We start from the raw sequence: 15,610 nt of genomic DNA on the forward strand, positions 1-15,610 counted from the left end.
CAAATCATCTGACAGCTCAAAGACGAGGTGAAGGCATTCTTATTTCTAAACCTTTTCAAAAGCACTAATGTCTTGGTTGTTTGGAAACTGCACATAAAAAAAAAAATCCTTTGTCAAATCAGATTTTTTTGCCGTAGCCGTTTACATTCCCAAATAAATGCGACCTGTATGTGTTCCGCGGTGTGAACGGGCAAACAACCTGAAAGTGTCCCCCATGTCAATAAGGTCAGTGTTCTGCCAACCGCCATAAAAACAAGTGGTCAGTGTTTGCGGAAGTAAACATGGATGTTAAAGGTGGAGCATAGCGTACATATTTGAAGTTGTTATCCAACCGGAGAAAGCATATTAACAACTTAATCCTCTTTATAATCCGTCACAATTGTTGGTTTTTCTAACCGCTGGTGCGCATCACGACGCAGAATACTGACATTTGTCGAGTGTCGGTGACGTTCAAGTCGGATGAATGTGACCTGGAAGTTGGGTGGCATTTGAATCTGATGCTCATTGGATACCCAAGTGTTCTGTGTCGCATTCGAAAAGAATCCGACCGTGTTGTTCACACTGTCATGAAAAGATCAAATACAGGTTGCATTATAAAAAAAATCGGAATTGGGTCACTTCAGGCTGCAGTGTGAACACAGATTATGTTTAGTTGACTTTGTGTTTCTGTGTTTGATATGATGTAAAGCACTTTGAAATGCCTTGCTGCTGAAATGTGCTATACAAATAAAATTTGATTGATTGATTGTTTAGCTCTTAGAGGTGGAAAAAAACTACTGAACTTTTTTTACAAAAAGTAAAGGGTTGCATGTTAATATTTTCTGGTCATCTGTTTTCTATTTAAGCTGGCATACTTGTTTTATACAAATAAAACTGGTTGTTAGGTTGACTTAACTTGGGGAACGTTTGACTTTCTGTTTGTATCTGCGCATTGTTTTTGTAACATTTTCTTTGCTACTTTTTTTTTGTTTTTTTTCCACAATTGATGTGCAATGTTGAGGTTTTTATGTTGTGTTTAAGGATCTACACTGATGGTGTGAAGTAAAAATTGTTTTATTTCTCTTAATTTTATTTAATTCTTTTACTCGTTTAACCACATTAGTATTGATCAATCTGTTAGAGTATGTAGGCTAGAGAGTTTCTGCAGAACCAGTCAGAGGGTTTCCTGCAGCAGGCTGATGGCGACAATGCCTCACGAAACATACCACAGCAAGGTGCCAGTATTTGTTAATGGATAAGAACAGATAGTTTAGATAATTATAGTGTGATGGAATAAGCCCTGAGGCTTAACAAGTTTCTCTATAGAATGTCATCAACTCAGAGTTTTGAGAAATTAATGCACCTGCTGGGTATTCTGGTCTGACAATGTTCTTGTTATGCAAAATTGTTCCAATAGCAAACCTGATTCTTGGAGACTCACACATTTAAACAAGATGTTTATCATCCAAGGAGTTAACTGACCCTCCAGTGAGGACGAGGTTGCACTCTCCCCACCCTGTGGTTTCTGACCTGCATGAAAATTGTTCAACTGAAACTGGAGTGACCACATTGTGTGTCATGAGTTCTATATATTGTGAGGGCTTGCAGCTCCAAGTCAGAACTCGGAGCAGCTCGCTGCTGTGTTGTTCTCCATCTGCAGACGAAGTAAAGCTTTGCTCTTTGTCTTTTGCCAGAGTCTAAACCTGATCTGTTATCACACAGATTTTGTCCACAATGGTAACTTCAAAAGATGTACAACAAGACAAAATTGGGGGGGAGGGGTGATATATCAACATTTGTTGAGGTTTATTGCAAGAACTACAAAATTAAACTTATGTCCTTTGGGATAACAAGTGGTAAAGTTGTCCAAGATGATGTATTGGAATACATAGTTGGCAACATAATATATTGAAAGATTTTTTTCTTGGGGGGTAGGGGGGATGCGTAATCAAAAAGAATCACCAAGATGGAAATCCCCAAAATTAGTCTTGGACTTACTACTTGCTTGTTGGGAAGGAGAGAATGCATTGAGTTACAGTCTGCTGGTCAAAACGCAAACAGACAAAAGAACTGCTCTAAATTTTGTACATGGAAAACGAATGCAGGGCAGAGGCTGGGGGAACTCTAGAATTGAGCTGCTGAGGGTGGCAGCATGTTGGAGTACCTCTGTACTTTCATAATAATACTAGCATGGGAGTCTGGCATGGCTGCTCAACAAAAAGGTAAATAGTCCCTTTTAAAAAGTTCATAAGAAGAAATAGTCCAGACCGGCAAACTGTCATGTTTAGTTCTAAAATTAATATAAAAATTACTACAAAAATTCAATAATGGTAAAAACAATCAAATGCTCACAGTTTGGGACAGGCTGCCGTTGTCAAGGCGCCATAGCAACGTCGAAATGAATTGATGAACTTGAAGCCCTGACAAGGACTCAGCAAGAGTATAAGGAACGCAGTATTATGTGTTTTACGGAGACATGGCAGCAGGACTGTCCCTGCACAGTCTCTCTGCCAGGCTTAATGACTGTACAAGCAGACAGAGCTTTAAGAGCAGCAGGAAAAAGAAGGGAGGTGGATTAGCAGTGTTTGTGAATGACAGGTGGTGTTACCCAGGACATGTTACTGTGAAGTGTTGTCTCTGCAGTCCAGACATTGAACTCTTGCTTCACTTCTGGTGAAGAGGCTGGTGAAGAAATGGTCACAGGAAGCAGAAGGGCCCCTCCAGGCTTGTTTTGAAGCATCTAACTGGACTACTCTCAGCCAGCCACATAGCGATGACATCAGTGCCATGACTGAGTGTGTGACTGACTCTATACTTCTGTGTGGACAGCACCATCCCCACTGGAACAGTGAAATGGTTCCCAAATAACAAACCCTGGATCAACAGTGACTTAAAGAAACTTTTAAGCAAGAAAAAAGAGCCTTTAGGGAATGAGCCCAGGAGCTATTGAGGAGTATACAGAAGTAGCTCAAAGTCAAGATTAGAGGCAGCCAGGAGAAGTACATGAAGAAGCTGGAGAATAAACTGCAGAGGAACAATATCAGAGATGTGTGGTCAGGGATGAAGATTAAAGGCTTCAAACAAAAGGAGAATCAGATAGATGGAAGCCTGGACAGAGCAAATGAGCTGGACACATTTTTCAACAAGTTCAGCTCAGGAACAAGCTCATCATCGTCCGCATCCATACAGACATCTCACCTTCCTCTGACCCACTTCTTTCCTGTCAAACCTCAGATGTCCCATCTTCCACCTCAGTCATGGACTCTTCTGCTTCCACAAGTTTGTCTTCATCCAAATCAGGAGATGCTGCTGCTCCCTTTGCCTCCCCCTCCCACTTTTCTGTATCTAAAAGTCTGGTGAAGAGGCAGCTGGAGAGACTAAACCGGAAAATGTCTGCAGGTCCAGATGGTGTCAGCCCCAGAGTTTTGAAGGCCTGTGCACAGCAGCTCTGTGGGATTCCGCAACATCTCTTCAACCTTAGCCTGACTCAAGAGAAGGTTCCACTGTTGTGGAAGACATTCTGCCTGGTTCCAGTACCAAAGAAAACTCACCCATCAGTCATCAACGACTATAGGCCTGTTGCCCTGACATCCCACATCATGAGGATCTTGGAGAAAGTCCTGTTGGCCCATCTGAATAAGCAGACAAGCTCATATCAAGACCCACTGCAGTTTGCTTATCACCATGGAGTTGGAGTTGAAGATGCTGTCATACACCTACTTCAACAAACCCACTGTCATCTGGACAAAGCAGGCAGCACTGTGAGGATCATGATTTTTGATTTATCTAGTGCATGTAATACAATTCAGCCTGATCTGCAATTTGAGAAACTCCAGGAGACACAGGTGGAGGCCTCAACAGTCGCCTGGATCTATGACTACCTGACAAATGGATCACAGTTTATGGGACTGAAGCAGCATCAGAGCCAGGGACATAAAAAGGCTCAACGGACTGATAAAGAAGGCTGTTTCTGTTGTGGAACTTCTGGAGATGATTATGCAAAGTATTATGGTGGGTGAGGCGGCATAGCAAATGTATGTTGGAGTGCTGTCTGTAAATCAAGTCATTCATGCCCTTATTTGCAAATAAGGGCTCTATAAAACGTTTATGGATCATAGATTTTCTGGGTTTGCAACATGGAACAAATTTGCTAAGCCAGTCAGTGAAAAAGATGAACTGCCCTCTGATCAGCCACAGCATTAAACCACTTGCCTTACATTCTGTACGAGTTATGCCTCCAAAAGCAAGTCTAGTATGTTGAGTTAAGAATGTAAAGGAATATCTTTGGTTGCAGATTCTGCCATATGATGTGCTCTTTGGAAGATTGGTTGGTTCAAATACCAATTGAGCCCTTTTGCCACTTTTTATTGTTCCTCTCAGCAACATTGAAGTTGCATGGATACTGACAAGTTCTTTGGGTACGTCCTACTGACAGGGCATGTTGGACAAGATCAAATATTCCCTCCTGCTTATTTACTCTTCATTTGCCTGGAAGAAGTGAGAGAGCTTTGAAGGGAAGGCTAATAGTTTTTTTCTGGTGTCTGCAGCCTGCAGAGCTCTAATTTTGCCTTTAGTCCACAAGAACACTAAAGGGTTGAGTTTTTAAAGAATTTTGTTCTAGTTTGCAGATCATTTAATCTCACAGGAGTTTAATATTGTGGCTGGTTGCTGTTAAAACTTAAAAGACAGTTCTTGGTAAGAATGCCATTTCCTAATCTAACATTTGTCAAATATGGTGAAGTTGACTTTACTCCCATGGGTGATCTAAAGATGAAGTAATAAAAAATTGACCTACTACGATACAAAATGTGAAATTAAGAAATGTCACTGATTGGCCTAAAGTGGAAAAAAGGTTGTGAAGCAGCATTACTTATTCATAATTTTAACAATAATCAAAATAGTAATTATGTTTAATGTATCCAAACTTTGGATTATGGATACATTTGGATTAACGGCTACTTTGAAGACTGTGTACAGATTAATTAGATGGCTGATGTTTCAACGTCTTTACATCTCTTGGTATGTTTAATACCTTGTAAAAGGTTTTTATTTTCTATAAGTACTATTAATCTTACAAGCCTCATCAGAATGCATATACTAAGTTACTGAGTAAGACTGCATGACATTCACATTTAAGTTTTGGCCTTGTTCTTAGCACAAAAAAGGCCTTCCAGGGTGCACTACTGCCCCCAACCTCACCCGCCCGGCTGTTCCTCACAAAGCGTCCCCACCAATTTGCAACAAATTGCAAATTGTTGCAATTTGTTGGCGGTCGGAAGTATGCATAAATCTGTGTGTATACTTCTGACTCAGCAAGATTTTCTAAGGGTTGCTAGGGAACAGAAGCACAACATTTGACTCTGTGCACTATAACTGCACCCGACGCTCTCTCCTGTAAATTATTGTATCTGATCCAAAGATTACTGGAGTTTAATGTAGGTTGTTGACTTGTAGTGTTGTGTTGAAAATTGATCGTAGGTGAGAGTTCTGGGAATAGAGGAGCTGAAAGGAGACCGGTGTTGACCAACTGAAGCATGAGACGCACACACGGACCAGGACAAGGGAGGAAACGAGAAGAATCGTGCGCATCAACTCAACACTGGGCTATTACCATTTGGACTAAGCACCACTGAAGAACTAAACGGCAATGGCAAACCTAAAAGGGAATTTGGTCACAACTGAACATTTGGATTTGCCTCAACTCAAAAACTGCTGTTGTAAATGACAGTTGTGTAGAGCTAGACAAAAATCACAATATTATGTTGAGAAAACATGGATGTGAAAGTTGATTTTGTGTTGATCTTCTGGTCAAAACAAATGTGTTCATTGATGGAAATCCTTGAATCTTGACCATTTGGATGAAGTGTGGTTTTTGTGAAAAAACAAACAAAAACAAAAAAATGATTGTAGTAAAAGAATATATGCATTGCAAATGTTATGTCTGATCTTTTATTAATAGATTTGTTATCTTGATCAGTTGTCTAATTGGTAACGTTAGTCATGATGTTCAGTGTCACCTGTTCCTTTTTTTTTGTGGATCAGAAAAATAAGTTTCAAAACTGATTTTTTAAGTGTCACAGGCCTGCTATTGTGCATTTGCTCATCTGTGAGTCTTGTCATTTGAGGTCATAATTTCTAAGGGGGACTCTGGCAAATTACTTGTACACTTCATTAGTAAATTCAGAAAACAAAAATAAATCTGCTGTGGTTCAGACAGAGGAAAATGCTAATCTTTCAATCCTTTTTCATATAGACCCATTTAATGAATTTTGCAGTTTAGTAACTCTTGGCAGAGTGTCCCTTGAATGGTGACTGTATTTTTTTTCTTGTATACTATATTCTGTTTTCTATTGATTTTCTTTAGTTGTGATGTTTGAACAAATTTTGATAACCCATTCACAGCTGATTAACTTCAGAATTTATCAGCACAATTGTGCAAAAATCCTACCAAAGAATTGATTAATCTTAGCAGTTGGTGAGTCAGTGATTACATGACTTGTGACCACAATTGACCAGTTTTAGCTTGGCAAGTTATTTGCCAATCTAAGCCACACTTTTTCCCATTTTCCTTCTGTAAATGGGTAATGCTGTATAAGATTTTTTCACACCAAACTATTATTTTTTCTTTCCCAGTTTGAAAATAATTCAAAAGGCATGATCTGTTCATTTGTGTAACTTTAGAGCAATTACTGTTTCCTGAAATACAAGCAAGGAGAAGTAGTGTCCTTTGAGAACACAACTTTTCAAAGGACACTACTCATTTGGCTGACCACCATCACTGCAATGAAGACTGAGTCCAAGGACCAGATTCAAGACTTTGGGACAAGAGTATTTTGTCAGCTTTTATGTGTTAGCATAGGCTGTAGTTTGGTTTTAGTGGTTTGCATTATTTTTATTTTTTTTAATACTGTGCTGATGCATTCTGTACTTGGTGTTCTGATTAATATTAGGAGAAAACCTGCATAAACTGTTCTCAAAGGTGGGTGGCAAGGGCATTAACCTTAAAATGGATGTACAAATTTTATTTGCTTTTACTAAAGCAATTTACTCACATACATACCGAAATTGTTTACCATTTGAGAGAAAACTGCAGCTGACTATGATGTCACTGACTTTGGAGCAATCTCTTCTCCTAGAATTAGATGTGGAATCATTGGAAAGTAAAAATCATTTTAACTTGAAGACCCCTCTGGCAGAACCTGGCCCAGTGTGAACAGTCATCTGACGCAACTGAGAGAAGAGTGCCAGTGGGCTACTCTGGCTATTGCTTTCCTATGCTCTTCCCCTTGATTCACAACTCAGGAATCCATGTCAGCAGGAGCTTCCTCCTGCTGACATGGATTCTGGTAGTTTCAACCTGGCCGATCAGTGAACAGAAGGAGAGGTTGTAAATGATAGGCTGTAAGGTATTCTTTGTGTTGACCAGAGAGATGACCTAAACCAAAAATGTTTGGCAAAAAAACATTTTTGCAAATGGTGCTCTGTAGCCCCAACTTGAAGGTAAAAGTCTAAACATGTCAAGCATGTCGAGTCAAGCATGTGTGGCATCTGCAGATATGTTATCTGCCCTTTACCCTTGTTAATTCTAGATGGAGGGATGACAGTACTGATTGTCTCTGCAGATCTGACTCTTCATTGTACTTCATTGTAGTCTATGATGGATAATGCTTATCCATCATAGGCACTATGATGAATGTGCTTAGGATAGATGAAATAAAGGATGTGTAGATGACAGGTTCCATCGCAATGTGCCCTTTAGTTGCCACAAGAAGTACAGTCTGAACCTTCAAACGGTGCAAGTGTGAAGAACAGCTCATGTCAAGAGAAAAGGGCATTTCCTAAGAGCCAGAAGTTCTTAGTGGCCAAAGAAAAAGTGTTCTCTGGAAATCCATAGTCATCACTACACTTGAGGAAGTCAATGTCCAGGTGCTTCTGAGTGGAACAGTGGACCTGTCAATCCACCTTCTGTCTACATTCAGGTTGTTCTTGATCAGAAAAGTGACAGTGGTGAAACTCAGGAGTTTGCTGAGGGTGGGTTTCTCAAGAAGCTACAACCTTTCTTCTGGTGGCCAGTTAGGAAGCTTGTGACCCAGTGATGGTAAGAAGCTGCTCCTGTGAGATGGTTGGGCTTTTGGTGGAGGATACCTGGGTTGGTGGTATTCAATTTAAGACCAAGCTGAAATTGGCTTGGTTGGATTCTGGTATATCCTGGGTGATCAAGGTGAAGCAGAATGAAGTGTAGTTCCAAGTTGGCAGCATTATCATCAGCTCCTGTAGCTTTCCTGGTCTTTTAATGCTGAGAGTTAATTTACATTTTCTTCTGAGATCTTTGATGTAAGTAGAGGACCTGAGGAAGAATAGTTGGTAGAGTTGTTGGTGGCCAAATGGGTTGGAGGTCACTTACTGGTTTTCAGACATGCACAAGGTTGTCAGCCAGGTGGAAAGTGGGGTCATCACAGTGTGAGGAGATGGGCTCTGTTAGTTAGTGATGGCACCTCCAAACTGCTGCTGCATCGTTGGTTAAGAAGCAGTTTTTACCATGGCTTCTTTTCCCTAAAAGGTGCTCTTGGTTCGTTTGTTTCTTGTCTGCTGATCCTACCCCCGGTCCCGACTGCTAAAAGTTTCTTTGGTTCTACACAGCTTCTTCAGGGTTTATTGTTGTTGTAAGTGTGAGGTCTTGGTTTGCACATGGCTGTAGTCGAAGATGTAAACACACTACAATTTGTGCAGTCAAATCAGTCCTGTGACATGAGTTTTGATTCATCAGTCGTGGCCGCTGGCTTTGAGGTTTTCATTTTGTGTCAGTAGTTTGGAATGAGATGAAGCATGCAGTGATCAGTGAGTCTTAAAAGCTGTGTTTGTGTATCTCTGTGCAGGTTTGTGCGGTCTAGAACAAAAAGAACTCCTTCAGTGAGCAAAGTTGATTAAAAAAACCAGCCTGGTATCAGTAGTGTGCTGCCTTGGATGTCTTCACAGAGCTTTGGTTGCAGTGATGTCAAGGATGGCATATCCACCGAGTTTTGCCAGTGTGCAAACATTTACTGAGTGGATAGACTAGAGCAAAGCACAAAGTCCGCACCAAGTTAGAAAAATTTAGAAGTGCACAACAAAGTGCTGCAACAGTGAGTGAGGTCATGCACAGGAGTGTTGGTGAGCTTGGCCGTGCCGTATTGCACTGAGTTAAATGCCTCATCTATAAACCTAGTTTTTATGATGAAGGTACTGGTATACAAAGAAAAAAAAGATACATTAACGTATCTAACGCAAAAAGATATGTCGGATAAAGATTAATAGTGGAGTGTGACAAAAGAAGATAAGGGAGAGACGGATTAAAACGTCACTGAACTTACTTAGCTTGTAGTTATAAAGGATGTGTGTTTTGGGGGTTGTGATAGTGCAGCTGCACATGACTGGTGAGAATTTCCCTACACTTTATCTCTGGACAAAAAAACGATTATACCACAGGAACACTATGACAGAACATTTTAGTGATTTTTTTTTTTTTTTTTTGTGGGCTCTAGTGTCCTTTATACGACAGTAGGCTGACAGGAAACTGGGAAGGAGAGTGGGGAAGACATGCGGCAAATATCGTCGGGTCCGGGAGTCGAACCCGCGATGGCTGCGTCGAGGACTCAAGGCCTCCAAATATGGGTCGCGCTATCCACTACGCCACCACGGCACACCCCACATTTTAGTGATTTTGAAACTGATTTTTAAAAATATATCTCGGTATGCCTTGAAACGGGTAACCACGTCATACCTAGATCTAACAAGGACAAAAAGGGGCGTGGAAGTTCAGAAGGTGTCCTTGCATTTTACCAGCACTCTGCATCCTTCCTTTTGCCATGCTTTGAGTTGATTATGTGTCCACTGATATGTTTATTTATTTTTTTTATTGCTAGTTTGAGCCCCCACCCCAGCTGTGTATGGTCTTGTGCCATTTGGCAAGACATCTCACCTACCATGCCTGCTGGTGGTGGGCAGAAGAGGTGATGGCATGATATAGTAGACTTCCCCACGGCAGCTGTGGCTACAATCCATAGCTTGCTGTCATCAGTGTGTGAATAGTGCATGAATGGGATTAACCGATTTCATTGTAAAGCACAAGTCTGATGTCATAAAATGGGCAACAAGTATTTGTATGTTTAAAGGAATTTTGCATCCAAAGAATTTTTAAGTATTTCTTTCTATTTAAGTTTTCTTTGTTTTGTAATGTCTGCTGCTTGGTGCGGTATTTTGATTTGAAGATTATTCAACCAAGCAAATGCAGTATTTGCAAGAAGTACTCTGAAAAGAGACCTACCTTTAACTGGTGCTGCGATTCATTTAAATTAACTTTATCAAGTTGCAAGCAGTCACAGAGCCAGAACATTCATTGAACAAGCAAGTGTGAGGTTTAAAGGGGCAGTATTTGGTAAAATCAACTTTTTTGAGCTTTACATCATGTTATTCTCTCATCAAAAACATACCTGGAGTTTTGCTTTGATTCTCTAATGCATTTTTGAGAAATCCTTGAATTTTCCTCGGCAACCATACAGCTGTGCAAAATGCTTGGGGGGAAGGAGCGCAGCCTTTGGGGACAAAAGTCCTCCTCGAAGCTGCAGTTTCCAAACTTCTGCATTACAGAACAGGACCCCACTCAGCTCCTTAAGACTAGTCAGGAGAAATTGGCAAACACCAGGTAGAACTGTGCATCATGTGCTCATAAGAACTACTTCTAAGTGAAATACTGCCCCTTAAAATGCACACAACACACATTGTTCTCAAAGATATGCGCTCACATTCTCACTGCACGCACCACCCAAACCTGTAAAAATGTGTCTATAAATTAAATCATATTTAGGATTTGCAGTGAGCTTGAGAAAGCTGAGCAATTTTTCATTTATTTTTTTAGCTTTTATACTTGACACCTACTTAGGTGGTCACACTGACTGCACGAGGCAGCCAGGGTGTTGGGAAAATGAGTTTATCTAAAAGGTTATGTTTTCATATTATTCTTTTGTGTTTTTACTAGGCTCCTTTTCTTTCATGGTTCATTATTAACTGTTCCAGGACATGGGGACAGTGGTTACCAGTTGCTTGTTACTCGCTGAGATGATATCCGCAGAGAGACACAGGAAATAATGCCACGTCAATAGTCACACTCAGTCTTAAAGAAAAGAGCTTGTATTTAAATTATGTGTAATCAATTAGGCCACGTTGCAGCTGTTTAGAGCTACAATGTTCATGTGATTAGGTCATACTCTGTTTCAATAAAAGGTAGTTGAGGACTGAGAGCCAGCGGAGTTGATCCCAGACAGTTGTTTGACAGCGGCTCTCCATGTCGGGCTTCTCTCCCCTCTTCTGCAGAAAAGCAACTTGTGTTCTTGGTTGATTCCTTGCAGGTTCGGAGCCAAAATAGACCTAACACACGGACAGTGTGATTAGTGTGCACTCCCGACTTCGCGCCTAGTTCAATGCATCAACTTTAGACCCACTTTATCACTATTACTGGTGTATAAAAGACATGTCTAAAATAAAGAACTGACACTTAACTTGGCGGGTGGATAAGTAAAGCCAGGCGGCCTATCATTCGTCACGCATTTAAACCAGCCGACATTAACATCATGACTCCTACTCTACAGCGTTTTGGTCGCACGGGTATGGCATAGTTTATGTACGTGTCACAGCAAGAAGGGAGAAGGAGAAAGAACACTGACCATCGTTGTAAGATATGGGCATTGTTTTATGTAAAGTTAGATGCTGTGTGCATAGTTATTGGTAATTGTTTTCATGTGCATATATAATTCTTCATCGAAACTAAGTGGAGATCAGACATGGTTTTTATAGGAAAGGAGTCCTATGCCGACTGTAAGTGGCTTGATCAAAAATGTTGACATGCTAATTTCAATAATTTCCCTCGTTTCCCCAATTCAAAGGGACTGTAAATACAAATTAGCTTATGCTACAATTTATTAAAGTGCATCAAATGGTTATGTTTGATCTGTTTGATCTGTCCCTTTCTAAATAGTTTATCATTATTAAAGCTTACTATAAATGCACCCTTACGAGAGTTTTCCTGCAGAATGTCAGCAAGGCTACATAACTTTTTAAAAACATTGTTTCAGTATATCTTTCAACTTATTTCCAAGTTCATGTTTTTCCTAGCAGTTGCTCACTGTTCTGGACAAAACTAATCATTACTCTACTGTAAAGAAAGAAGGCACTTTTTTCCAAATTGTAATGTTCACAACTTGTTTACTCTTTCCTCTGCATCGACCCTGATTGTTATATAATTATATTTGTTCTGGTTTAGTTTTACTTGTGTTTTTATGTACCACTTTTGTATAATTGCATGACTATTCTGATTTTTACATCATCTGCCCCCATTTTATTTATTTTTTTTTAGATCTGTTGCCAAAGATTTGAAGAGCTGCATCATTTTAAGAAACATATGACTGCAAAAAAACATCAACAGGTGAGAGTTGCAGTTAATCGTTCTCTAAGTGTTTTGTTTCGGTGTGTGTTAAAGGTAGAAAAAGACTATGTTGATGCAGGAATTCGTGGGAAAAGGACCTTAAAGTATTGAGAGCATAGTAATTAATATACCTTTCTTAAAACTTATATTTCTGTTTAAAGTCATTGTTTAATTAATCTTATAAGAATGAAATGTAATTGCAATGTATGTTGGAATACTTTGCAACCTTAGTACTGTGCTGCAAGTATATCAAAGGTACAAGTCAGTTAGGGTCAGAACAGAACGAAGAATGCAGAACAACAAAGAGGAACTTGGAAATTGAGCAAGAGTGAATGTGGGAGTAACTCCAGATGGTGATTGAAAAGGAGAAATGAGTCACAGAGGGAGTTTAACAATGCAGTTGAGAAGTTGCGTAGTATCTAGTTCCCACAGCCAAGGGCTGAGAAAGTCTAAAACTTTCTGGAGAGGAAGAAAGTGCCACGTCCCAACTGTAGTCAGAGTGATGCAGACAGAATACCTACAGAGGACCGCGTCCCAGAACTAAGGAGAGACCAAGACTCTGCACTGCTGAAAGGGGGAGAAGCCAACTGCCCTCATCCATGGCTCCAGATTAGACGGCCGTCCTTCACTCCCCTGCAGAGATCTCAATTTATTGCAACAGACGTGGTCGATGGACAAGGAATTCACAGCTAATGAGAAGCTGAACCATCCAGAGGACGACAAAATCTCTTATGTCCATCCCCTGGAGGGGAGGGAAAATAAATAAATCACTTTGTGAAAAACTCTTTTTGAATTGTTACTGAAACACATGTATATTTTGATTATTTTTTAGACAGAAACGTAATATTTTGACTTGCAACCTCTTATTAATCAATGGTTTTTCTAAAGTGGTTAAAATGGAAGTGAATCATATACTGTAGCATGTGACTTTGACACGACTGTGTTATGATTTAGGTTTCCTCTAAAATCTTTACCTCTGTATAATTTTCAGAAAGACCTGGACTGAAATGTGTTTTATATTCAAATTGCACCCTGTTTTACAGTAAGCTAACAATACCTAATTAAACAGAAATGAAGAAAAATGTCTAGCTTACTGAAATTGGAAAGTGCCAGAAAAAGACAAGCTCTTAAGGATGGCCTTTTAATTAAATTCATCTTTACTGTTTTCCAGATGCTTCAAGATGTTTTCCAAAAAGGTAACATTCACTCTGCACTCTGTTTAGCTGCCTTGTGTTTGTTTCACAATGTCCTTTGTGCATGCTTTGTGAATACTTTGTGTATTAAAATGACTTTTGTTTTTTAATAAAATGTTCCTCCTTTCTTAGGACGCATATTCTGCACTTGTAAGTACATTTTTGTGTGTTTCATAGTTTTGATCACATCTGATGTTTTTTTTTTTTTTTTTTTTTTTTTTGCTTTTTAATTAAAAAGTACAGATTTTGCTAAAAATCAAGAGTATATTATAACATTCTTACTGTTCATTTTAAAATTAAATTTTATGTTTTGTCCACAGAAATTAATCTGTAATATTTCTTTTTAAGACCAGATACCCTACGTTGTGTTTGTGGCTCCAAAGCGCAAAAAAGAGTTTCAGAAATCTGTTGGTGAGTATGCTGCAGTTTCTCCATTTTCAGCACTACATATTTACATATTTTTGCTGCTACAAAGTGTAATAGCTATAAGAATGCTATATATATATATATATTATATTTTGACTTTTGAAACATATATACAAGTCGGCTATAATAACTGAATACATTTAGATATTAGCTGGATAAATTGTCCTCCCATTTGCTGGATTAGCCAACCTGAAGCTGCTTAATAAACATATCACTAGGAGCTGGCAGGCAATAGTCTTAGAGCAAGATTAGCTTCACAGTGGTTGGTGCTCTTTTTTTTTTTTTTTTTTTTTTTTACCACTTCATGAGAGTGTTATTTTGTCACCAAAATAATTCTGAGGCACAGAGTTTGACTCGTTTGTAATCAAGGTAAACGTGTGGGAACACTTGTTGAGTCTGCTTAGTAGCATTGCTTTGCTGCAGGCGGGAGAGGGGCGAGGCTATGCTACTCTACATGCCATGCACTCGGAGAAAACTCTAGTCACTTTGGTGCTTTTCTGGGATCTTATTAAATAAACATTGAACTGTAACAATGGTGTGATGGAAAATACTGAGGCAGTATTGAACTAGTATAGCACAGTAGAGTTTGCTCAGGATGTCCTGGTACTCTAGAACTTGACACCCCCAATAATAATAGATTATTTGTTTACCAGCAGGCATGGTAGGTGAGATGTCTTGCCAAATGGCACAAGGCCATACACGGCTGGGGTGGGGGCTCAAACTAGCAATAAAAAATAAACACATCAGTGGACACATAATCAGCAAAAGCATGGCAAAAGGAAGGATGCAGAGTGCTGGTAAAATGCTAGGACACCTTATTTGGGAAATTAAAGAAATAACATGGTTAATGACGGGTAATTCATGGGGTGAGAGAATACTTTTCTCATAGGGCCAAGGTCCCCCCCCTTCTTAAAATATTAAAAAACATAGTCTGAAATCTACTTATTGTATTTACTTTGGACTTTTGTCGATGTGAAAAGGAGTTTGATCTAAAGTGCTTAGGTCTGTAATAAAAAGTGAAAACAAAATAACATGATAAGGGGGAAGAATAATTTTTCCTAGGATTAATTCTTGACACCAGTAGCTGCTAATGTTGTGAATTTTTATTCTTTCTCTTCTTGTTGTTCTTCATGAAATTCCTAGTGAGAGTTTAATGTTGCCGAGTGAAGCAGAGTTTCTTTAAGCAAAGTACATTGACAACATTTGGATGTGCATAGGTCATGACCTCCTGGTTCCTGACTTCACACCTATTACTTTGAAACACTAAATGAGCCCAAGTTTTATTTTTCTGTTTGGACCTTGTCTGGTTGCAGATTGCAGACTGTTTTGTGTATTTGTGGTTTACTAGGAGGTTTTATTTCAGTTGGAGGTAATTGTTGTATTCCTATTTTCTTTCAGGCCTGTCTCTGATCACTCTGTGTTTCAGTCAAAATCCTGATTCAAGTTTTTACCTCTGCCATGTTTGTAAGGATAAATACTCCAGGAACACAATTTTATGCCACACATTTTCACAAAGCCACTGCTTTCACTACTTTGTAAGTATTAAACATCTTTA

General features: G+C 39.4%; 2 protein-coding genes across 5 annotated transcripts in view; both read left to right on the plus strand.

Annotated features, from left to right (window-relative positions):
* The window catches only part of aunip (aurora kinase A and ninein interacting protein), a 954,922-nt gene that overhangs the window by 8,673 nt on the left and 930,639 nt on the right, over positions 1–15,610 (plus strand). The gene's annotated exons all lie outside the window — the stretch shown is intronic.
* The window catches only part of LOC114156217 (uncharacterized), a 41,916-nt gene that overhangs the window by 3,381 nt on the left and 22,925 nt on the right, over positions 1–15,610 (plus strand). For 3 of the 4 annotated variants that reach the window (XM_028036508.1, XM_028036510.1, XM_028036509.1), the window contains exons 2-6: positions 12,368–12,436; positions 13,608–13,632; positions 13,762–13,779; positions 13,978–14,040; positions 15,454–15,590. In XM_028036508.1, the coding sequence (XP_027892309.1) occupies positions 12,368–12,436; positions 13,608–13,632; positions 13,762–13,779; positions 13,978–14,040; positions 15,454–15,590 (312 nt within the window). The remainder of the gene's footprint in view (positions 1–12,367; positions 12,437–13,607; positions 13,633–13,761; positions 13,780–13,977; positions 14,041–15,453; positions 15,591–15,610) is intronic. The other variant, XM_028036511.1, reaches the window with a different exon arrangement.

Source organism: Xiphophorus couchianus, chromosome 13, assembly GCF_001444195.1.
Source record: "Xiphophorus couchianus chromosome 13, X_couchianus-1.0, whole genome shotgun sequence".
Classification (NCBI taxonomy): Eukaryota; Metazoa; Chordata; class Actinopteri; order Cyprinodontiformes; family Poeciliidae; genus Xiphophorus; species Xiphophorus couchianus.